Below are 23,439 nucleotides of genomic sequence, written 5' to 3'. Positions count from 1 at the left end.
TGACTGAGTCAGCCAGCCGCTTTAAAAAGTCGGCTTAATAAAATTTTGGAGATCGTCCCGAAGGAACATAGTGGCGTTCTGGACTTTGATGTCGTTGGTCGTTGGATGACTTTTTAAATAAACGCTCTAGACAGCTCCATGCATAATACAAATAAAACGTATACGTTTTTTACACCCTTTCTCTTTTAAATCGTTGTTTCTTTTCTGATTACAACGGACAAAAGCTTAAAACATAGTCATCAAGGCTGCACGAAAATTCACAACAGTGACAGAAGGAAAGATCGATCCTTTGATACTACTGCTAGTAAGCCATATGATCAGCTGATCTTGAAGCAGCTGGCGCGTAAAAAGGTCCATTACCTCGTTTTTTTCAGATGTCAAGGTATGAGTCCTTTTTACTGTTGACTTTCTCTTCTAAAAAAAGACCTCTTGTGATCGGGTGGGAAAAGATCAAAGAGGTGAAGACAATGATAAGCATGTGTTACATATAAGGAACGAAAAGGGTACGTAACATTCAAAAATGCATCAAATTTGCTTATAATTATACAGGTCCCGGAAATCGAAGAGTTCGAACATCATGGTCCCGGTCATCGAGCTGATCCCAAAAAGCGTTACTCTACAATAATGCCGAAAAGGTCGTTGAGCTGACACCACATATGGAAACTGAAGTGCATAAAGCCAATTACCTAAACTTACGAATCAGCAAAAGGACGGTTTGGCTCTTTTGATTACAGAACGTGGAGTGGTGTATTTTTTCTAAAGCAAGGTATCAATGTCTCCCAATTGATTGAGCTTGGAAAGCACCAGGGCAAGCAGCAGTACGCAACTTACAAGAGGGATACAAAACCGTCTATCACATACCTACTACTGCTGTTTCTACTTGTGACAAAACGAGTCTCTACATCATATTTTATAAAAAGTGTGCTCATAAAGTTGACGATCTATTGTTTCTATAAGCCCGTTGTAAGTAATATCACCGTGTAAATCACCCTACTTCAAGTGCTTTATATAGATTTTGACATTCTCATTATTTTGCTAAAAATTACAGTAACATCAAATGCTAATGTTTTTGTGTGTAAGCACATCAAGCTAACACAGGGTCTTCCTGAGGGTCTTCCTGAAGGTAACGAAAAATAATAATAATGTGCTCATTGTGATAGGGCATTGATTAATATTTGCCTTTTATAAATTCCAACGTACTTTAACCTTTGATAAGGCGCGTAAAAAAAGGGAGGGGGGATTGTCATGGCTATATACTTCTTGTCTTAATAGTAGTACTCACACGCAGCTTTAATATGTATCAAAATCAGCGCTTTACGAGACTTAGTCAACTTATTCTATGGTATGTTGTTGAGTATTATACAACATTTAATACTATAATAATAAACATGATCAGAAGCTACTAATGTTTGAAAGAAACTGCCCGCTAATTTAAAATAATTATTCATTCATCTGCTAATATACTACCCTTCCGCACTCGTATATGTACTATGAACAAGACTTTTGGCAGCATTCAGGGCATATATATTGTCTTTGACGCGTTGAAGGAAATGGCAATTTTCCCCAGAACATTAGTATAGTGAGACGTGTATTTTGCAGAAAAGCTACTTGACTGTAGTGTTTACGCAGTGGCGGTGCTCTCTAATACTCAAACGTATATCAATACTGTACCGGCTTCTTTGACATGCAAGTGTAATAGCAAATGAGTAATACATACTAGAAGTATACTGTTATTTTTTTAAGCGTGTTTGAAGAACGTCAACTCAATGGAATTTCTTGCTGCAGGGTCTTGGCTCCATTAAACCCAACTTACCCGTCGGAAATTGACGTTTGTATCTCAATGCTTTTTGAAACCTTCAAATGCTCTGGAATGCTCATAAACGCTTCCGAAGGCTTCCAAAGGCTTAAAAAGCATCAAGTCACATTATCAGATTTCCGATGCCCAAGCCATAATTAGTGAGTGGAGCAAGTTATTTGCACCAATTTACGCCATCGTCCTTCATCTGAATGCGATGGAGCATATGTCTTTTTTTTTATCCGGCTCAATATAGTTTATGGTCCTGTATAAAAATTCACCGAACACTTGATGCCTTCACCGGTGGGTCAAAAAACCCGCAACACGCGCTCCTTTACATCTATTTTGATAATACCTAGTAGACGACTGTAAATATACAACAAGTAGTGGGTAGCCTAGCTAGCTCTTTTACTACACACTAGAACAAAGCAAAAAGGCAACATAACGCGCTCGCTCATTTATACGGTGGTCTTTAACCGACGGTAAAAGATAACCCGAAATACGGATCGGAATGCAACCGCTGTCAAAAAGTTAAACACCGTCGTCGGCTTTGAACCAAAAGAAATAGATACCTAATACATATATCCCGGAGTAAACACCACAAAAGCAATGGACTATATGTGTTGCCGGGAGCGAAACAGATAGGCTATCATGGGGTATCTGTGAGTATAAAAAGTCTGTATAGTATGATGCGAACTGCTTAGTGCTCGCATGATTTATACATTCACCAAGAGGAAGCAGGACCCTTAAAGAGAAAGTATTACTATTCGCGGCAGGTGGGACAAAGCACTGTTCCCGTCCCTTTTCTCCAGCAGCTGGGAACAAACTGTTGACTGGTGCTAAATTATACAATCACCACTGGCAGTGTCGTTAAATATGACATACACCCTCTTTTTCTACCTTTTTCTTTCTATCTTTCCGTCTGTTCCCTGATTCATAGGAAAAACAAAATGGAATTGCCTCAGCTTAACATTTACACACAAAACGATCCCAAGCAGTTTCTTGCTTCAGAGGACTTGAAAGGCCAATATGACGGCACAATCGTCTTTTTCTCTGACAAGAAGGCTTTGACCACTGTCATTCCTGCCGCCCAAGTCTATGCTGATATGGACGAGCACTTTGGTGAATCCATTCAGCTCATTGTCGTTTCTGACAATCAAGGACCAAGCAAACGCGTTGTTGTTGCTCCTGTCGGTTCCATCAATAATGATTTCGACGATGTGCGTCGATTCAAAGGTATATATCCACATTCATGACTTTATGAAAAAAAAAAATATTGCATTTTTCTTTTGGGGGTTTGGTTCAGGAAATATACATACTAACATATACGTGTGTAAAACTTACGCTCGATGCCGTATGTGATTATACACGCGTTAAGATGCTGCTTTTGCTGCGGGTAAACGAGCATTGAAGGCTGGTGTGACAGCACCTATTGTTGTGTTTGCCGATACTCCTAAGGATTCGTCCAACTTGGGCTGGACGTTTGATGGCGAGGATGATTTCAAACATTATTTGGAAGTCACCATTCTTGGCTTGTTCGAGTCTGCATATGAACCCATCGATGTACGAGAACATGCTGAGCGTTCCAAGAAGCCCCTGCAGGTGTTCAAGCAGCTTGGATTCAGCACCCGTGACCAGGTCCAAGTGGAAAGCTTGATCCAAAAGGTTTCAGCCATCGAAATGGGACGTCGTGTCAGCAAAGGTGAGTTTGGGAACAGCCAAACCTATAATTAGGGCGTGATACTATGGGTTCACGCCGGTGTCTCTGTGTGATATTAGTGCGTGAGAAAGCAATGTTTAACGTGATCGACCTGACCTCTTGAATATGAATAAATTCTTCAGATATTGGCTCGCCGGATCCCGAACGCATGTCGCCTATTCAGGTTGTCAAGTATTTGCAGGACACCTTTGGCAAGGATCCCCGTATCAAGATGACCGTGATCGACGACATCGAAACAATCAAGAAAGAGTATCCTTTGGCTCATGCGGTCACCCGTGCTAGTTTGGCAGGTGCGTGGGAAAAATTATAGAGAAAATTTGCTGCTTATTGTATTTTATAATTCCCGCACTCACGCGTGCTGACTTGTATTAACTTCTCGGATACAGTATCGCGCCACCATCCGCGATTTGTCCTCTTTGAATATCAATCGCCCGATCAGAGCAAGGTCAAGGAAAAGTATGTTTGTGAATGAGAGTGGATGGCTCCTATGTCTTCCTGCTGCTGCTGCTGTTATGGTTTGTTGGTTTTAACATTTATTTTGTGTACATAGTCTTTACTTTGTTGGCAAGGGTGTGACCTATGATACGGGCGGTGCCGATATCAAGTGCAGTGGCCACATGCGAGGTAAACCATCGCGATAAGCGAACAAATTAAAGGAGGTGGCTAGATATAGAAATTGACTCCACGGAATGATAGGAATGTCGCGTGACAAGTGCGGTGCAGCAGCCGTGGCTGGATATTTCAAGACGATCAGCATGTTGCAGCCCGACAGAGTGAATGTCCGTGCTGGATTAGCCTTGGTTCGCAACTCTGTAGGATCCGATTCATATGTCAGTGATGAGGTTATCTATTCGCGTAATGGCACACGAGGTAAAGATATTACTAGATGCTTCTTAATCATTATGCCGCTGCCAAGCAAGTCATTCTTAAAATATTGCATATATCTAGTGCTGGTTGGAAACACAGACGCAGAAGGTCGCATGGTAATGACGGATTTGCTGTGCCAATTCAAGGAAGAAGCAGTAGCATCATCATCTAGCGCCCCTAACTTCCTGTTCACAGTGGCCACCTTGACGGGTCATGCGCTTCGTGCATACAACGGCTATGGTATTGCATTGGACAATGGGTTTGCACGACGACACAAGATGAGCCAGCGTATCTATGATGCGGGCCATGTGCTGGCGGATCCGTTTGAAATCTCAACCTTCCGTCGTGAAGATGTGGAGGTGGTCCAGCCAGGTCGGTCAAGCGAGGATGTGGTGCAGGCCAACGACCAACCAAGCACCATGACAAACCGTGGTCACCAGTACCCTGCTGGATTCATGTTGATTGCCTCGGGACTTGATAAGCATGGTCTCAAGGACAAGAAGCCGATCGGCTTTACGCATCTCGATGTTGCTGGCTCAGCTGAGGAAATGTCAGCAGTAGGATGGAGCATACCACGCGTTACAGGTTCGCCAGTGGCAGCTTTGACAGGTGCTTTTCTGCTCTAAGTGATTTATGATTTCTCTTTCTACCCCACACACATACGTACATAGTAGTAGTAGTAATTTCCATGTTTAAACGACACACAACAAAGCACGCTGGCTACTGTATGTCTATTGTCCGTTAGTCATGTATCAAACTTCCATCTGACATTGCTGGATATTCAGGGCTGACTAAAAACTCTCACGCTTTGTGGTTGGCATGTGCAACCTTTATTGTTGTTGGCTGTCACTTGGCAGTGCTATGGAGTTAAATTCTGTACTCTTCTACTTCTGTACGCAGTGCAGGGGAGTGGGGGGGAAAGAGAAAAGGGACTCTTCTTGTTATACACTAACGCGGTGTGCCCTTGATGAATAATCGTCGTCGCGGTCGTCGCGTGACTATCTGCCGTCTTGGATGACAATTGGGCCAGCCGGTAAGAAAGAAGCATTTATAAGAGCAACAAAAAAAAAAAGTTTTTATGGTAAAAACCCCGCAAAGCATACGACTCACAGTTAGCAAGGGCAGCTGTGATTGGCGGTGGTGGTGTCCATTCACATGAAACACGTGAAGGGGATCCCGGATATTTGCCTGTTTTGGCAAGTTTCAGGATTTGCCAGGCCGGCAGCTATTAGGTTTGCAGGAACAGGGAGCGAATAACTAACTGATCATCAAATCACTTGGGAGATGCCGCAACACTATCAGCTACAACAAGAGCCTTCTGCTACTAGGTGTACACGTTCACTGCCCTTGTTCCTGCCTCTTCTTCCTTGTCTTCCTCTTCTTCTTCTTCTTCTTCTTCTTCTAGATGGCGTCTCAACAACAGCTCGCATTGTTGCTGTTGGATTCTAAACTTTTTTATCTCTTCTTTTTCTACCCCCACCCCTGAACAGAGCCCTTTCTCCTCATATCCACACTCTAACCAGCCCTTCTTCTTGTCTCGTAGCAATCGGCTGTTTTTCAGCGAGGAGAGGATAAAAAATAAAGGCAAAGATAAAGTTGATGAACACCCGAGGTTGCGGAACTCGACCATTGGACAGTTCTCTCGGTCTCCGACACACTTCCGCCCATCTTTTACGCGACAACAAACCTCCACTTCTGTTTCCCCACCTGGCTTCTCTTTTTTCTTCTTTTTCTTTCTCCACTTTTTTCTTTCTTTCTCCTCTCCTCACCCTTTCCCTCGAACGAAAGCGCGTGCCATAGAAAATACAACTACGCCATGGCAACCAAAGAAGCACCCGCCTTGTCGGAACACTACCGCCAACTCTTTTACAAACATGCCTCGGTCGAAAAGGACAACGAACGTTACATGACACAGGACGACTTTCTCGCCGCCATTGCACCGGGCGAAGACTTTAAAAAGATCCAGAGGGAGCAGTATGGCTTGCTGTACAAGGTTGCAGACAAGTCCAACAAGGGCCTGGTCTCGTTCCAGGATTTCGTCATCTTTGAGAATCTCCTGTCCAAGCCCGATGCCGAGTACGAGATTGCGTTCCGACTGTTTGACGTGGATGGCACGGGCAAGATTACGTTTGATCAGTTCAAGGACGGGCTTTCGAGCAACATGCCCAAGGATGCGGTGGCGTTCGATTTCGACTGCGACTGGCTCAAGTTGTATATTGGAAAAAAGGAGGGGCATCATGAACTGAGCTACGAGGAGTTTTCCCAGTTGCTCAAGGGCTTGCAGGGAGAACGGCTGCGTCAAGAGTTCAAGCACTACGACACGCAGCAGTCCGGATACATTGAGCCAGAGCAGTTCCAGCGCATCATTCTGGACATCGCCAAGCACAAGCTGTCGGACCATGTCATTGACCATCTCCCCACACTCTGCAACCTGTATGCGGGAAGCGGCAACAAGATTACCTTTTCCAACGTCGTGGCGTTCCACAACGTCATCCGCAACATTGATATGGTTGAGGCCGTCATCAAGCGCGCTATCGACGAAAGCCCCACCAAGAAAATCACAAAGGCTGACTTTTTGAACCATGCCGCCCAGGCTTCGCGCTACACCGTCTTCACCCCCATGGAGGCTGACGTGATTTTCCATTTTGCGGGTGTGGATGGTGCCTCAGGCACATTGGGTCTTGAAGATTTCGGGAAAATCTTGGATCCCCGCTGGACGCATCCGGAACCCGAGCCTGCTGTTCCGGTCGCTGTCGCTGGTGCCTCCTCTAAAAAGAAGTCGAGTCTCATGTTTGAAATCATGGAGAACGCCTATGCGTTCGTCTTGGGCTCAATTGCCGGTGCTGTCGGTGCCACTGCTGTCTACCCCATCGATCTTGTCAAGACCCGCATGCAGAACCAGCGGTCCAAGGTCGTCGGTGAGTTGCTCTACAAGAACAGCTTCGATTGTTTCAAAAAAGTCATCAAGAACGAAGGCTTTGCCGGCTTGTATCGTGGTTTGGGTCCGCAGCTTGTGGTAAGTGCCCTGTCTTGTTGTTGGCGGTTCATGAAAGAAGCGATGACTATGTGGTAGACTAACTAGTAAGCTGATTGTATGCGTGTAGGGTGTCGCTCCCGAAAAAGCCATCAAGCTCACGGTCAATGACTTTGTGCGCAACAAACTGACGAACAAGGAAACGGGTGAAATCAAGTTCTATCACGAAATGATTGCTGGTGGTGCTGCTGGTGGTTCTCAAGTGGTAACGTATACAGGGGTGATACTCGCAGCCAACAAGAACTGGGTCAGCTGATGATGCTGGTTCTCTTTAGGTCTTTACCAATCCACTTGAAATCGTCAAGATCCGTCTCCAGATACAAGGCGAACAAGCCAAGAACAGCGGTGTCCCTCGCCGCTCTGCCATCTGGATCGTCAAGCACCTGGGCATTGTGGGTCTGTACAAGGGCGCCAGTGCATGTTTGCTTCGTGACGTCCCCTTTTCCGCCATCTATTTCCCTGCCTATGCTCACCTGAAGCGCGACATGTTCCACGAGGGCCCCAACCACAAACTGACCATTTCCGAACTACTGATGGCCGGTGCTATCGCCGGTATGCCTGCCGCCTACTTCACCACACCCGCCGATGTCATCAAGACGCGTTTGCAGGTCGAAGCACGGTCGGGTCAGACAACGTACACGGGTATTGCGGATGCTGCTAGCAAAATCTTCAAGGAAGAAGGCTTCAAGGCTTTCTTCAAGGGTGGCCCAGCCAGAATCTTCCGATCATCACCCCAGTTTGGTGTCACATTGACTGTATATGAAATCTTGCATCAGGCATTCCCTCTACCCGGTAGCCATGCCTCCACTACAACCACCACAGCTAGCAGCAGCAGCAGCAGCGGACCGGTGCCCGACCAGGAGAAGGGCTTTGGACCTCTTCGATCAAGAAACGCACTCAAGATGCTCTTAGACCTCGACTATAGATTTGGTGTGTACAAGGCTCCTCAACAGCAACAGCAACAACAACAACAACAACAACCTGCAAGCAAGGCGTAGATTACAATATATATTAGATATACCTGTTCATTCTTTTTTCTCTATTCTCTTTAACACTTTCATCCTCTCTTTTCTCCTCATTTTGGGTCTCGTTTCTCTTCTCCTTCTTCCTTTGCTATGTTGTAACTATTTCCTCTCTCTCTCTCTCCTGGATCTCCCTCTCTAACACTCAACCGTGCATGTATGCGTTTTTTTTTAAATTCAAAGCTTGTCAGATCTCTCGCGAAAACAACAACATCAATAATAGATTTTACACACAACACTTCTATTTTATTCAGTCTTTGCTTTTTCAGTCTTTTTGAATCCTTTCAATCCCTTGATCACTGCCATCAGCAACGGCACAGCAATGGGCACAAACAACGGCATGTATATGGCGTACTTGTGTTCGTCCGGGAAATAGAGCATCGACACCATGGTTGGGTTAAAGAAGGCCTCTTCTGCCAATTCAATCGCATGGATCGAATGCTGCAAGGCTGCATCATAGCCACCTGTCTGCAGCGCATGACAGCCAAGGTCAAGTGCATGCAGCGACTGCTGTACCTGCAGTGCGATATGATCCAGTACTACCATGTTGGGGATCTCGGATACGAGCTGTGCTAACGAACTCAATGTCGACGCGGCATTCACAATGTTTTCCACAGTCCGTCGGCGGATCACTGTATCTTTCTCCAACAATGTAATGCCCGTATGTGGCGAGGGCATAAATGTAACATTGAATTCTTGCGTCTACGAATATACGTTAGTAAGTTAGTTGCTCCACGCACATCCACCAAAAAAGTTAAATTAACACTTACTGTGGCAGAACTAAAGTCCTGGATGCCCAACAGCGTTCGTAGCTGTGAGACAAATATCCGCATCACAGGTTGCAGTCGTTTCTTATCCATCACATAATGGTGATCTTCTCCAAGGGTGTGTGGCGGTGGCGGATTCTTGATAACTACCCCACCCCAACCAGGGATCGAAAATGCATTACCTGGCAACGGTTGTCCTGCAGCAGAACCAAACCATAAGTTTTAGAGGAATTGCAGCTTGATAAAAGTAATACGATAAACGGACGAATAATGATAACCACACGGAACCAACCTTGTTTGTCATGGATCCATAAACGTTCGTCAGGAGACGGTACATACAAGATAAAGTTGATCGTCGCATGTGATGAGATAGTGGATGCTACAAATTTTCGAATTTTTAGCTTAACAATAATTCATATAACCTCTGTTCACATATACTTACCTAGATTCCAATCCGCTGAATTAATGAAATGTGGAAGGTTTTCAGGATTTAGATAATAGTAGCCTGCTTTGCCATCACGTTCCCGGAACTGCGGTTTCATGGATAGGGACGCGTAGTTCTGTACTTGGGAGTCAACCGTGAAGTTGGAAACCATTGAAAGCTCCCGAAGCAATGGATACACGTAACCTGGCGGATATTGTTAATACAAGGTATCCATAGCCGATTTACGAAAAGATCATCATTTACCTTTTACTGCTTCTTGAATATCCCAGTCCACAATTAACCGTGTTGGATCGTTATTCATCATGCTGAACGTTACTTGGTATCGAGGCGAATACTTTAGGGCACGCATGCTACTCATATCATTCTTTACATTGTACAGCGTTGATAAATACATAAGAGCATATACGTCTATTTCTACTTTTTACCATATAGGTTCTCTTTTATGATAATGTTTACTCACTCTGTCCCGAGTTTGATCTGCCCGACAAGCAATCCGATCCAACGTTTGATACTCGTCTCCAAATACCATCTTTGTCAATGTATATACAGCCTTTTCTACGTTGCCTATATAATTTCCTACATTTAGAACACCCCTATCAAATTAAAAGCAAAATATATACTTTACCAACTGACATATCTTCCATTTCAATCACACTGGTACGTGCATTGCCAACAGTAATATTGTAAGGGATGGATTGTTTTGTGGAGCTCATGGGTTGGTCAATAAAGATATGATAATGTCCAACAGGCGCGTCTCGGTCCTGTCTTGTCACCTCATTTTCTTCTGTTCCAGGAAATATATACGATTCTACGGTCAATATATGTATTCTTCTTCGTATATACTTCTTTATCTAATTGCCGGTACAAAGTATGGATCGTGTAGGTGCTGATGATATCTACCTTTATGCCACGACTGATATCGTACCTCAACAGGGAATTCTGCACATGACGATTGTTTGTTGAATTCTGTTGATAATCGACGCTGTAAGGCTTTGTTTGCTTTGTCGTTGTATTGTAAGGAATGGGGTATATGAAGTATAAATGTCGTAGGAAACACAAAACTGCAGCTCTAAATAAAGATGTACATGAGAATCAAATGTCAATTAGAATTTGTTTGCTTGTCATCCAGAAATCGTATTGATATATAGAATCAGCTTTTTTATTATTCGCGTACTTGACCTGTCCTCCAGGACTCAATATCAGCGAATGGAAGATTAGCTCTGTAAACCTCTGTTGTCTTCCACCAAAATGGTAGACCAATTAGAAAAAAGGCCCAGAATGATGCCACCACCAGACGCGTGTTGCTCATAAAACTGGCTTGCTGTCGTTTTATTTTAATTTGGCTGTAATAAAAGTAATTGGACAATGCGGTTTGCGATTAATTGGTTAGTCTCGGTCCGTCGGCCAATGAATTTTTGAAAAAAATAAAAGCAGCGCATGATGTAAGCTTAAAAGTGTGGGCTGCTATGTTACAGTTGCTAAAGATCATGAAAAGGCAGTGCCGGTAGCAGATGTTGTATTTGCAGGCGCTATGCATATATCAGAAGCAATTTAAAGCATTTGCCAGCAACATGGCTTACGAGAATGTATCAACTGAACAAGGTAATTCTGTAACGGTTGGTATTCCTACGGAAGGCGATTACAAGTTCGGTCCCGTACAATTAAATCACGTTCTCAGGCATCATCATTCAGGGCGGCAGAAGCTACTGCAGTTTGATGCTTGAGTTTGCTGCTCGGCACCAGATTCGACTTTGAACCGAAGAGTTTCCAATGGCATGTGAAAAATGAAATCTTTACGTCGTATCACCAATGCGTGAGAGAGAGAGACAAATAAAGCCTGCCATGCATTTTCAGTAAAAGCGTATTATGTCCTACGCTGCGAAACATTTGGAACAAGGGAAAGCGAGATATCCCGCCGTTTTAATTGCACCAGAAGACGGGAGGTTTTGAACGAAAGGGAAACTGATGATATGTGTATGCGCAAACCTTCTTGCCTCTTCCTTAAGCTATCTATAGTATATCTAGTATACTCCTGCCAAGTAGTTAACTGCGGTACAGTACTATAACTTTTACGATATCGAGTTTACGTGTCGATATATACTCTGTGGGAGGATGAGTTAGTTAACAGCGAGCTACTACTGTGGTTTACCCAGCATATCGAGCATTGTAGGCAGGTAATGTACTTTCGAGCAAAAAGAGAATCACCTATGCAATGCATAACATAAGCATCAATTGACGGGATTGTTTCAGAAAGCTGAGCAACAACCAGATCCTGAGTTTATCAGCATGACTCAATATTGCGTCAAAAAGTCGATTACTGCCACCTGTGGGGGGCTCCGACGAAAGTGCAGCAGTTTCCATTTTTCTAGAACGCTTTGCAATGAATTCGACATTACCTGCATTAGACAAGCCTGTTGCTCGAACCAAAGAAATTGATAGCGTTTGTGTGTTTTGCGGATCTGGCCCGGGCGGTAATCCCGAATACGTTGAACAAGCATCAAGTAATTCGCAGATTCAATCATTTTCTGTTCGTTTGCGTTTCTTGAACTCACAGTATGATAATATAGAACTTGGCAAGGCATTTGCAGAAAACAAATACACACTTGTTTATGGTAAACAGATTGAGCTGCTTTTTGTATTGCTTTCCTGAGCAAGCTACTAATACTAATTATATGGATATGGCATGGTAATTTGCAGGAGGTGGATCTGTCGGTGTAATGGGTGCTGTTGCTCGAGGAGTGATCGACAACGGTGGTAATGTGAAGGGTATCGTTCCCGAGCCGCTTTTTCGTCATGGAAGCAAGCAGATTGCCAGTGAAACGATCGTTGTTGCTGATATGCATACCCGCAAAAAGACGATGGGTGACCTTGTAAGTTTTATGACTATAATGGCTTTCTAACGATTGTTCATCAGACTTGCTCTAATTCGTCTTTAGAGTGATGCATTTGTAGTCCTTCCTGGGGGCTTCGGCACTGCTGGTGAGTATCAAACATCTGAAGCGAATGGATGAAACAGAAGCGCGCTAAAACTGATAATTATTAGAGGAAATGCTCGAAATGATTACATGGTCGCAACTAAACATCCATTCCAAGCCCATCTTGTTGTTAAACACCAATGGATTCTATGACTTGTTTGTAAAATGGATCGAGCATGCTGTTCAAGGTGAGTTTGCTACTGCTGTTAACGATTCATGCAATCATCGATAGCGGACCGACTGACGTTGCTTTTTGTTTCCTTTTAGAAAAATTCATCCACAGCAACAATGCACGCATTTTTGTCCTTTGCAACACGATTGAAGAACTTTTAGACGCATTGAAGAAATATGAGGCACCAACTGGTCGTTATGGTTTGGACTGGATAAAATCCAGCGATGGAGTCAGTGGACGCGACGTGACCTAGAAGAATCTCCTAGCCTTTCTTGCACTTTATTTATCATCTCATAGTAATAGAGTAATGTACTTTTACAGTTTGCTGGGAACACCCGTATGTAAATCCAAATTCACGAGACCCTCCAACTTTTTGATGGCTTCTTCGGAGCGACCCATTTGAACCTCTTTAAAAAACAGTTATTACATACACCCTCTGTCTTTTTCACCCTTGCCATTCAAAACCAGAACTTTAAACTTACGAATGGTTTCCATGCCCAACTTTTTGGCAGAACGAAGGTTCATGCCAATGTCATCGAGAAAGATGGCTTCGTGAGGTTCAACACCAATGATTTTGCAAGCATGCAAAAAGAAGTTGGGATCCGGTTTCCTAGTTGACACGATAAAAAAAAGAACAATTAACAACACTGTTTAAGACAAGGAAACGAGACACAACCGTACAAAAAATGGTTCGCCATGCAGTTGTTTCAGTCACCATCGACTTCAATTGACATAAAGCTTACCGCAGACCAACCACCTTTGACTCGACAAAGTAATCAAACGTTTCTCGCAAAGAATCCGAGGTCTTGTTCTGATCAGCTGCAGTCTCGCTGTTGTTGGTCAAGGCAGCCACCTTGAACTGACCGCTTTCTAGACACGTATGTAAGTATATGCGTTTTGGGGCTCTCTCTTTCCCCATACGCCTACCTTTGAGTTTGTTAATGGCATGGAACACCTTGACATCGACGTTATTGGTCTCATCCATCATGGTCGTCCACAGCGCCTTTCCGTCAACAGAAACATTGGGTATATTTTCAGGAACGGCTAGAAGGACCAAACAAACAAAGCGAGGATTTCGGATATATGATAAAAACAAAATTCAGCCATCCATCATCGACAAAGAAAAAAATGCGTCGACCGATACTAACGTCTGCCTGACTTTTGGAGGTATTCCTTGTAGTTTTGCTTATGACGAGGATCCGAGAGCTGCTCGCCGAATTGTTTGTAGAAATCATTGAGTCGAATCTCACCGCGCTCTAATTTCTATTTACAATAGTCATCAGTCAGTAGAGGAGCTTATATCCATGAGAATAACGATGAATTTCTATGTGTAAGCATCTATTACCTGGAAAGCACCGTCTTCACCTTGCTTGACACTGGAAGTGATGGTTGGCATACTTTATCCAACGATAGTATAATGGTATATACTATAGGCATGCAAACAGAGAGAAATAAAACTTACATTGCAACGTTGATGTAGTTTCTTGGTAATCCGTGTTCTTTTTCGTATCTATGGATTCCAGCCATAGGCGAGCCTACGCACACACCACCTTTCTTAAAGTTTTGAGCACTATTTTCTCTATGTGTTCTGTCCTTAGACCTCAAGTTCTTTGAACTCTCACCAATATCGAAGATCACGGCCTTGAAAGTCATAGTGATTCAGGAGAAGAAGAAGAGAAGAGAGACCCGCTGCAGCGATTGTCTCACACTGCATTTTTTGGTGACAAAGCCTAATATGCCTGACAAAGCAAAGTCGGTAATTGGAGCGGTTTTTGAAAGCCTCTTCTATAATCTCTGTCTTTTATTTAATCACTCTCTCACTGTTAGAATAAAAGGCCACCACTTTCCAGCATATGCATACCATTCTACGTAGATATCTTCTTGTAGTAACACATTACCATGTCGACATACAACAACTAAAGCTCAAGTGTCAAAAAAACACCTTTAGTAGCATATAGGAAATGGGAAAAGAAGATCCCGAGTAAAGCAATATCTGTCTTATATGAAAAGAGAAAAGCTCATGGCCTGTCATAGAAGTTCCAGTATGAACTTTGTTGCTGATATTATGTAGTTCCAGCAGAACTCTGAATGCGTGTGTGTATCATAGAGAGTGTGTGCCTGGATTGATTTGCATTTGGAGGCATCTTTTTTATAACTCAACATTGGTTTTTTCTAGAAAAGGCAATCTCTTCGAATCACTGCCAAAAAAACCCCCCAACACTTCACTCTACATTATCTGAATGAACGTATAAGAGTTGTATACACATAATCCCATTTTAAACCATTACAAACGCATATTACGACAACAAAATGATGGCCGATTACAAACTACGTCGTGATGCCTGTCGACCACGAGTTTTAGACAAGTATGAAATTATTGGCTTCATTAGCTCTGGCACCTATGGCAGAGTTTACAAGGCTAGATTTCGAAATAAGTAAGGCTTTTTGCTTTGTTTGGAATAAACAATTGTGATCGAGAGAGTTAAGGCGACAACAGCGAAAGCATAACTCAACTAATCTTGTATATATAATATATAAGGGAGGATCCACGCGAATTTGCCATTAAGAAATTCAAACCCGATCGTGAAGGCGATACTCATCACTATGTGGGCATTTCGCAATCAGCTTGTAGAGAAATAGCTGTAAGTTTGTTTATTCTCGCGTTTTCTCCTCTCTTGTAAAGCCGCTGTTGTCTTGATTATACTGAAGTATATACGCGGTTGTTTTTGTGAACTCTATAGCTATGCAGAGAGCTCAAACACATTAACATTGTCGGTCTGGAAGAAGTATTACTTGAGGATAAAGCAATCTTTATGGTATTCGAATTCGCTGAGCATGACTTTTTAGTAAGTATATCTGCAAAAGTGCTCGTGATATTGCTTCTCAACAGGGTCAATGCGGTTTGACTTGAACAACCCCCTCCATCTCATGTTATTAGCAAATCATCCATTATCATCTACACACCGAGAGAAAATCAATGCCAGAAGTCATTGTCAAATCGTTGCTGTGGCAGCTTATCAACAGTGTTGCATATCTCCATGCAAACTGGGTGCTTCATCGAGATCTAAAGCCTGCAAATGGTAAGTACTGTATATCACTCACGAGTGTTGTTGAGAGATGGTCATTATCCCACAAGAAATGGTTTGCGTTTCTAATGCTTCTCAAACAAATTAACAGTGCTCCTGACAAGTGAAGGAGTGGTCAAAACAGGAGATCTTGGTTTGGCACGTTTATTTAACCGGCCATTACAACCATTATTTAACGGTGACAAGGTTGTGGTGACGATCTGGTACAGAGCCCCCGAACTATTATTTGGATCACGGCATTATACAAAGGCAGTGGATATGTGGGCTGTGGGCTGTATCTTTGGGGAGTTACTTGCACTCAAACCGATATTCAAGGGAGAAGAGGCCAAGATGGACAGCAAAAAAAACGTGCCATTCCAACGAAGTCAGCTCACAAAGATATTTGAAGTGCTCGGAACGCCTACAAGTAAAATTATATCGCAGTTTTATCGAGTGGGATAGGGAATAAAAGGAAAGAAGCTCATATATTTCTTTTTGTCATTAGAGGAACGATGGCCAACTATAGATCAATTGCCAGATTACTCATACCTCAGCTCATTCCCTATGTAAGTGTTTTTTTCTGGTACTGCACTAGAGAATTGTTATATCCTCATATTAACTCTTTTTCTTTGTCGCGTATAAATAAGGTGTCAAAACAACCTCAAACACCTACATGGCTTACCAAAGAGTGAAGCCGGTTTCAATTTACTTGCATCGTTACTAGAATATGATCCTGCAAAACGAATTACAGCTGAGAAGGCATTAAATCATCCGTATTTTCAAGAAGAGCCTAGACCTGTGATGAAGTAAGGTTAATGTGTCTTGTCAGCATGGAAATTAAGGGGGGAAAAGGTTGAACATTAAGCTAACGCCATTTCTGTGATAATCTATCTATCATATTAGCGTTTTAGCACAACAAGGCACCGAGTATCCTCATCGACGAATTACACAAGATGATAATGATATTAAATCGAACAAAGCCGCTGTTCCTCAAGCAATGGCAAGGGATGATCATTCGTCTCGAATGGCAAAGAAAGCACGGCATGGATAATTGAGAGTCAAGATACTAATAGTAGTTTTTCCGTGCTCTGTTTTATAGTTGTTTAAAATCATGTACATCTCTTTTCTGCTTTATACCCCGCCTTCTTCTCTACTCCTCTTTTCTTTCCTTCAATCATGTAATGAAACAAAAAATGCATAATACTGTTCAAACAAATCAATGCTTACCGAGGGTAACTTATATGCGTGCGTATGTATACGATGACAGGCACGATTAAGCTTCACGCTGTCAAGCAGACTATTTAGAATGATGCGATCATCGATCAGCATGCAGGGAAAGAACAGAGCTATTATCATGTCAATCTAGTTTTTTTTGGCCTTGTAGATTTTAGACTAAAGGATTATGCCATGATTGATTATCCCTTTACTGCTGGTGCTATACATACTATCCTTGATTACACGTGTGTACAAATATTGCGTATATTAAGCATCTCAAAGAAAAGTGGGACCTAATCAACGTAAAGTAAGTGCTACGCGATGATGGTCTTGCATTTCCACTTGTGTAACATATTGTCGTCTCCAGAGCAATTCTGTCCATAGTCACCTATTTCATGATTGCCCCTCGTAATCTTACCTTTCTGTTTTGACGTTCTGGACGTTCGTGTTGGTTCTCGTTTTCCTTTCCAAAATGAATCATAGCAGATATACGAGCAAAGATAATGTTTTCGAAGCCCGTCACCGTTATGCTTTCTTTTAGCCATTGTCACCAGCTATGCCGTCACTGACAATCACACTCTGAGGATTGTTATCATGCAAACACCACGCACACGTGTCATCACGCATAGCAATAGCATTGTCCAATTGGAAAGAGCTACGATTTTCCATGTCAACAAAATAAACATTTCAAGTGGCCCCAGCAACGCAGACCCAACAAAAAGACATGCACACAATGCTGTTGATAGTAACCAGCTCATCCACACACAAACACACACACATCTGCGCAGTGACGACGGTGCTGAGCGAAAAAGCCGTGTGAAACCACATCTCTGTGCTCTCTTCCGTGTGAGAAGTCCGACAACTGCTTGTCTCTAACCATTTCGGCTCTAGTGACGAAGTTGCGAGATCGACACAGAAACACAAGGACCCACAATCTTGGCTTGGGTACTTATTCACTCTTTCTTTCCTCACACACACACACACACTCTCTCTCTCTTCCCCCCCTCCCCCCACACACACTCAACACTCACGCATAGCCCCCTTTTCTGACCTTCATCCCACAAGAAATGCAAAGATTACGAGATTTACTACGCATACCCATATCTTCACAAAACCAGCAACAACAATACACACGATTGCACGGCACAACGCCCACATTCGTACGCCACAAACTGTGGCGACCTTCGGCCATTATTAAATGGGCAATTATTTTGGCAGCCTCTGGCGTAATTACTTTTTTCGTCTTTTTCAATCTGCAACTCAACATTCGAGTGTATTTGCGCAACTGGATCACACATGCCGATGATGCCTATGCCACACCACTCCATGGTTGTTTTGACTCGATTCCAGACGATAGCCCATACAAAGGCGGTCCAGCCGAGTATGTGTACGACATTTCGCCTGGCGTGGCATTGCTCGACGGTTACGATTGCTACGACTATGCAGCGACTATCCAACCCCTATCGGAAGAAAAGCAACAACAACAGAATGTTGATGGGAAAAAGGTTGTTTACCATGCCTATTGGCGAGCCGATCTGGCACCTGTGGGACCCAAACAACTTGCAGTGATCCGTTCGTTCTTTGCCACGCAAAACGCAAACAGCACTGTTCTGTACTTGTGGTCCAACGGCGACTTGTCCACATCACCTATTATCCAAGATGTTAAGGCCCGTGTCGGAGACCGGTTACAGACTTTGATATACAATCCCAAGGAACTATCCAAAGGGACGCCAATGGAAAGCTCACCTCATCTCGACTTTAATGACGAACATGGGTACCTCGATGGCGACCTTATCCGCTTGCTAGTGATATATCGGTTTGGTGGAATGTGGTTTGATATGGATGCTTTATTGATCCGCGACATGTCGCCTCTGTTTGAACATGAATGGTTGTCCCACTGGGATTGTTTCCAGCCCAACTTGTTCCCGTTCAATGGCGCATTTATGCACTTCAAACAGCAGAGTCCGTACCTCTGCGAAATGCTGTCCGAAATGGCAAATGGACCTTTACCAAGACCAGGCACGATTGACTGGGGAGGCTACATGTATTATCGAGTGTATAGGCGGTTGTTGTATAACGGAATAAGACCTTGGTCAATCATCCCTTGGTGCTTTGCGGATTCCATGGAATGCAAGCCGAGCAACTCAATGCCTAACGCGTTTGAAGAGGTCGAGTTTCCAAAGGAGCGGCTGTCTCAAGTGTTTGCATATCATTGGCATAATCAGTGGAAAAAGACGCCCGGATCGTTGTTCAGATATCTAGAAGACCACCACAAGGATGTTACGGGATGGTAGATAGAAAAATGTGTGTGTGTGTGTCTAGAGAAAAAGAAACGTAGGCTTAAAAGACGAGATTATAGCTCCTCTTACTATTACTTTACTACTACTTCTACCATTACTGTTCTTACTACCCCTTATACCAACTCACTACCTCCACCCACCGCACCCATCCGTACTCGTACTCGAACTCCATCTTGACCGTTTGTTCTCTTTTGTTTGTAGATAGATTCTATACATCTTACTTGTTTAGCATACCTTAAAAGCACCATCCTTTTCTTGTGAAATAATAAATATTCTTTTTTGTTATTATTGCTTCATACCAACAAACTATATGCAAAGATCAGCTGTGCCTGTGTGTTACCCAGAACGGGCGCGGAATTGATTCCGAAAGGAAAGTTTCTGCAGCTTTCTGTTTTATGTGTACCACATGATCCCTTTTGATGGCATCATCATCAGCATCATTGTTGTTGCCACCACAACGTTCCCATAGTAACGTCTTGTACACCTGGCTATATATCACTGCTTAAAAGTGCTGCTAATTTTATAATTGACAATACTTTGATTTTTAGAGGCAGAGAGAACGAGTCTGAGATTTTTATTTCAACATACAACGCTTTTAGCCTCTCTTTTTGTCGCGTTATTTCGTTATGACCGTATTCATTGCAGTTCACGTAGGAGCAGGTTCGTCTTGCGTGTGGGGATTGAAAATAATAACAGCACAATTTACCCTAAAGGTCCACTTATGCAACAAATAATTACATGCGCGCAGGTCATTTATCGCGTTCAAAAGAATCAAAATATCGATCGGCTTGTGCGAGGTAAAATCAGCGAGATTTTTTATTGAGGAGTTAATCGGTGTTGTTATTGATTGATCGATCCAGAGCATGCGAAGAAGCAATAAGACAATTGAAGCAAGGCAAAAGTTCTTTGGAAGTTGTATCAAATGCGATTGCGATCCTGGAGGTAGTTCTTATTCTGTTTGGTTGTAAAGATTATTAATGATAGTAATAATAAAACTATGCCATACGTCATCACATCAATACTATGTATATGTGATTAAGGTCAGGAAGGAATGAGGGAAATGAAATTACACTGTGAAAAGAACAGTAAAATGTAATATAAGAAAACAAATTGTTTTTCCTTTGTGCAAACTAGAATGACCCTATCACCAATGCAGGCTATGGCTCGAATCTTACTCTAAATTGCACTGTTGAGTGTGATGCAAGTATCATGGATGGACGTAACGGTAGCTTTGGCGCCGTCGGTGCAGTGAGCGGGATTAAGAATCCTATCATGGCAGCGCAAAAGATGGCCGAGCAAACAACACTGTTACCCCTAGGTCGGATCCCACCTATGCTGCTTGTTGGTCCAGGTGCGAAAGCATGGGCAGACGAACAAGGGTTGACGTTAGTTGAAGATGATGCATTGCTTTCACAAAATGCCCTGCATACCTTTGGCAAACATATACGATTACTACATAACAGCAATGTCGATGATGGTGTCGATGACGACAAAGAAGATCGAGAAAAAATGGATGATACTGTGGGCGCCATCGCTATCGATACATGTGGAAACGTGGCTGCAGGTGTCAGTAGTGGTGGCATATCACTGAAATATCCCGGTAGAGTTGGCGAGGCAAGTTTGGACAATCACTATTAGCACCCACATACATGTTAACGACAAAAATAAGATTCTATTTAACTAATTTTTATTGCTGCTCTAATAAAGGCTGCCATGCATGGATGCGGATGCTGGGCGCAAAATGCCACTGATCGTGATCCAGCCATAGCATGTAGCACATCAGGTACCTTGATATATAAGCAGCATCAAAGGCAGTATTTCTTATTGAGCTTGGGCTTCTCATTACAGATTTAGTATAAACTAAATTACTCTCATGCGATCATTTCTTCAGGAACGGGCGAACAAATTATGCGAACAAAAATAACAACACGTTGTGCCGAACAACTTGTGAAAGAGGACGATATACCTTCCACTATGGCTAGTGTGCTACGTGAAAATTTCATAGAATCGCCATATCTACAAATGTATCATGAAAAATCTGTTGGTATGATCATATTGCGGGCAGTGAGATCGTCACAAGATAACAACAGCGTTGGCAGTGGTAGAGACGATGCTACCAAAAACAAAAGCAACCATCGTAAAGTATCTCCCACCATAAAAACAAACTGGTCTACTCTCTGACTTTTTGTGTGTATCATGAAGAACATACTTATTGAAATTACATTATAATATGTACTAGATGTCGAATTTTGTTATGCACATGTTACAGATAGTATGGTAACTTATTAATCTGTCTTTGTGGCGTAAAACGGTGTATTCTGTAAGTTGTAAAAAAGCATGTGCTTCCCTAACATCGGTCTTCCTTTCCACGTCAGGGTATCGGATGCATGTCAGACACTTGCCAAAAACCTAAAGTAAGCGCGAAATTCCCTCTATCTCTGTCTAGTTTTCTTCTTCTACATATGTTCTAGCTTAACAAGCCGACAAACTCATGTGTGACATTTTTTACAAAAGACATTTGTTTCACGCAAAGCAGCACACGAAAAAATGCGATGTTCTGGTTGGCTTGTACGATAAACATAGTTAGTCTCATTGATTGGTATTTATTATGCACAATTCTCATCGTAGCGAAAGAACAAAAAGTATCCAGTTGATTATATGTTTGTACGGCCCCTCTACACCTCTTTTCAAATGTAAAAGTTACACATATGAATTTTCTTTTGCTTGTATCATGTTGAGCACCATATTTGTCCACAATCTAGTAAACGCCAAGTATTACCCCGTGTTAAGGTACTGTAGGAAACAAAAACAAGGCCCAGGCACTTTGTTAAGAAGGACAGAACCCGTTTTTTTGTGTTTATGTACCTGTGCTTCTGTTGAATGGCTATACAATACTATCACAACATTATATTTCACCACATACGCGCACAACGGAAGTAAACATTTTCAGATCCATATACCACCTTCTGCAAATATACATTGCAAGGTAAACGTAACGTTATTATTGCTGTGATTAAGGAAAACCAAAAACGAAGAGTTGTTGAGATGGTGACGATGATTGAAGAAGTGGGGGCTCGTTAGTGAGTATTATTCTCATATACTCCAATTCTTTCATGATGTCGATGCTTAAAAAAGAATCTCGGGCAGGCCCGAAAGAAAAAAAAAGTCTGGGTGGTTAACAATCGCATATCCTTTTTTTAGCAGTTTAAGATGATGAAAGGCACGACAATAAGCTTTAATGGCAATCAAAGGTGGAGGTGAAAATACATAATTAGCAATTATAACTAATATACTCTGCTTTTCTGGTTGTTGTTGGTGGGAAGGAGCAACGCTAAGCAAAACTAGTATATCATAAAAGGTAGGTTATATTGTCCATGTTGAGGATTTCATGTTTGCTGTCCTCATTTGCGCTCTGTCAGCCCCGTGAGGTGATGACCCAGTTCCCGGATTTTTTGTCTTAACAATGACAAAGCTACTACTGCAAATGCAGGGACCTTATTTATAGTGCAGCAATGGCAATGATGATGATTATTGTAAAACCTTTCGCATTAGGAATTGATCTGCAAATGTCAAAAAGCTTATATGTGTTATAAAGCACATACGAGCAAGGTGGAGAGAGGTCAAAGCGCAAAAAGGAATTCATGTCGATCTTGCCTCGTTTCGTACGTGATGCCCTTTTTTCCCTTCTTCTTAGGTTGCTCGGGCCTCTTTCCATTCACCCCCTCCTTTCTCTCTCACCTTTTTCTACAGTACGTTAGCTTCTTTTGATTCTCCTCTCACCCCAAAAAGTATAAGTCGCCATACAGGAAAATCGGCATTCGCAAAAGGAAATAAAAATGACGCGTATTATTTGTTACTTCATCATATACATTCTCTGCGAACACTGTAATCAGCGGTTTGAATATTCAAGAGAATCCGAGCCGAGTAGTGTGCATCTGTGCGATGTTGCTTTATCAAGCATCATCAACCCTGAAGCTGTTCCGGACTTGAACTTCCAAAAGGTAAAAAAAAGTTGTTACCACAGCGGGTGTAGTACACGCGCAAGAGAGAAAAATTCCGTGT

At 42.7% G+C, this 23,439-nt stretch overlaps 8 protein-coding genes across 8 annotated transcripts; 6 read left to right on the top strand and 2 right to left on the bottom strand.

Moving 5' to 3' along the window:
- Window positions 1-2,683: 2,683 nt before the first annotated feature.
- Window positions 2,684-5,206, top strand: BDB00DRAFT_808934 (uncharacterized protein). The gene is made up of 7 exons (XM_053122448.1): window positions 2,684-3,031; window positions 3,174-3,497; window positions 3,638-3,805; window positions 3,902-3,971; window positions 4,066-4,139; window positions 4,212-4,385; window positions 4,464-5,206. Exons 1-7 carry the CDS (start codon window positions 2,746-2,748, stop codon window positions 5,006-5,008), a joined length of 1,641 nt encoding a protein of 546 aa, XP_052982722.1. The 5' UTR covers window positions 2,684-2,745; the 3' UTR covers window positions 5,009-5,206.
- Window positions 5,207-6,105: 899 nt separating this feature from the next.
- BDB00DRAFT_119737 (mitochondrial carrier domain-containing protein) lies at window positions 6,106-8,549 on the top strand. Its single transcript, XM_053116137.1, has 3 exons — window positions 6,106-7,398; window positions 7,487-7,621; window positions 7,692-8,549. Exons 1-3 carry the CDS (start codon window positions 6,199-6,201, stop codon window positions 8,412-8,414), a joined length of 2,058 nt encoding a protein of 685 aa, XP_052982721.1. The 5' UTR covers window positions 6,106-6,198; the 3' UTR covers window positions 8,415-8,549.
- Window positions 8,550-8,669: 120 nt separating this feature from the next.
- BDB00DRAFT_808930 (phosphatidylinositol-glycan biosynthesis class S protein) lies at window positions 8,670-10,994 on the bottom strand. Its single transcript, XM_053122447.1, has 9 exons — window positions 10,825-10,994; window positions 10,551-10,719; window positions 10,276-10,434; window positions 10,111-10,214; window positions 9,894-10,014; window positions 9,648-9,833; window positions 9,498-9,584; window positions 9,209-9,402; window positions 8,670-9,140 (listed from the first exon to the last, which is right to left on the bottom strand). Exons 1-9 carry the CDS (start codon window positions 10,957-10,959, stop codon window positions 8,685-8,687), a joined length of 1,611 nt encoding a protein of 536 aa, XP_052982720.1. The 5' UTR covers window positions 10,960-10,994; the 3' UTR covers window positions 8,670-8,684.
- A 1,036-nt stretch (window positions 10,995-12,030) lies between these two features.
- BDB00DRAFT_758214 (uncharacterized protein) lies at window positions 12,031-13,050 on the top strand (the record flags this gene model as incomplete). Its single annotated transcript, XM_053119040.1, has 5 exons — window positions 12,031-12,151; window positions 12,348-12,520; window positions 12,587-12,629; window positions 12,694-12,813; window positions 12,893-13,050. The coding sequence occupies 5 exons, from the start codon at window positions 12,031-12,033 to the stop codon at window positions 13,048-13,050; spliced, it is 615 nt and encodes a 204-aa protein (XP_052982719.1).
- A 31-nt stretch (window positions 13,051-13,081) lies between these two features.
- BDB00DRAFT_119644 (epoxide hydrolase) lies at window positions 13,082-14,497 on the bottom strand. The gene is made up of 8 exons (XM_053116136.1): window positions 14,420-14,497; window positions 14,260-14,347; window positions 14,143-14,173; window positions 13,946-14,060; window positions 13,725-13,841; window positions 13,541-13,667; window positions 13,280-13,407; window positions 13,082-13,204 (listed from the first exon to the last, which is right to left on the bottom strand). The coding sequence occupies exons 1-8, from the start codon at window positions 14,448-14,450 to the stop codon at window positions 13,113-13,115; spliced, it is 729 nt and encodes a 242-aa protein (XP_052982718.1). The 5' UTR covers window positions 14,451-14,497; the 3' UTR covers window positions 13,082-13,112.
- Window positions 14,498-14,954: 457 nt separating this feature from the next.
- BDB00DRAFT_808916 (kinase-like domain-containing protein) lies at window positions 14,955-17,205 on the top strand. Its single transcript, XM_053122446.1, has 8 exons — window positions 14,955-15,232; window positions 15,337-15,439; window positions 15,539-15,643; window positions 15,736-15,877; window positions 15,975-16,289; window positions 16,368-16,428; window positions 16,510-16,668; window positions 16,766-17,205. Exons 1-8 carry the CDS (start codon window positions 15,108-15,110, stop codon window positions 16,911-16,913), a joined length of 1,158 nt encoding a protein of 385 aa, XP_052982717.1. The 5' UTR covers window positions 14,955-15,107; the 3' UTR covers window positions 16,914-17,205.
- An 834-nt stretch (window positions 17,206-18,039) lies between these two features.
- On the top strand, window positions 18,040-19,680 carry BDB00DRAFT_808915 (uncharacterized protein). Its single transcript, XM_053122445.1, has one exon. It carries the CDS (start codon window positions 18,145-18,147, stop codon window positions 19,369-19,371), a length of 1,227 nt encoding a protein of 408 aa, XP_052982716.1. The 5' UTR covers window positions 18,040-18,144; the 3' UTR covers window positions 19,372-19,680.
- Window positions 19,681-19,803: 123 nt separating this feature from the next.
- Window positions 19,804-22,329, top strand: BDB00DRAFT_119578 (threonine aspartase 1-like protein). Its single transcript, XM_053116135.1, has 10 exons — window positions 19,804-20,037; window positions 20,126-20,174; window positions 20,238-20,319; window positions 20,512-20,991; window positions 21,085-21,160; window positions 21,269-21,514; window positions 21,617-21,654; window positions 21,753-21,791; window positions 21,892-22,167; window positions 22,218-22,329. The coding sequence occupies exons 1-9, from the start codon at window positions 20,004-20,006 to the stop codon at window positions 21,952-21,954; spliced, it is 1,107 nt and encodes a 368-aa protein (XP_052982715.1). The 5' UTR covers window positions 19,804-20,003; the 3' UTR covers window positions 21,955-22,167; window positions 22,218-22,329.
- Window positions 22,330-23,439: the final 1,110 nt, after the last annotated feature.

This window comes from Zychaea mexicana (assembly GCF_025766255.1).
Source record: "Zychaea mexicana strain RSA 1403 chromosome Unknown BDB00scaffold_14, whole genome shotgun sequence".
Lineage (NCBI taxonomy): Eukaryota > Fungi > Mucoromycota > Mucoromycetes > Mucorales > Lichtheimiaceae > Zychaea > Zychaea mexicana.
The sequence above is the reverse complement of the archived record's forward strand: the minus strand, read 5'-3'. Positions and strand labels throughout refer to the sequence as shown.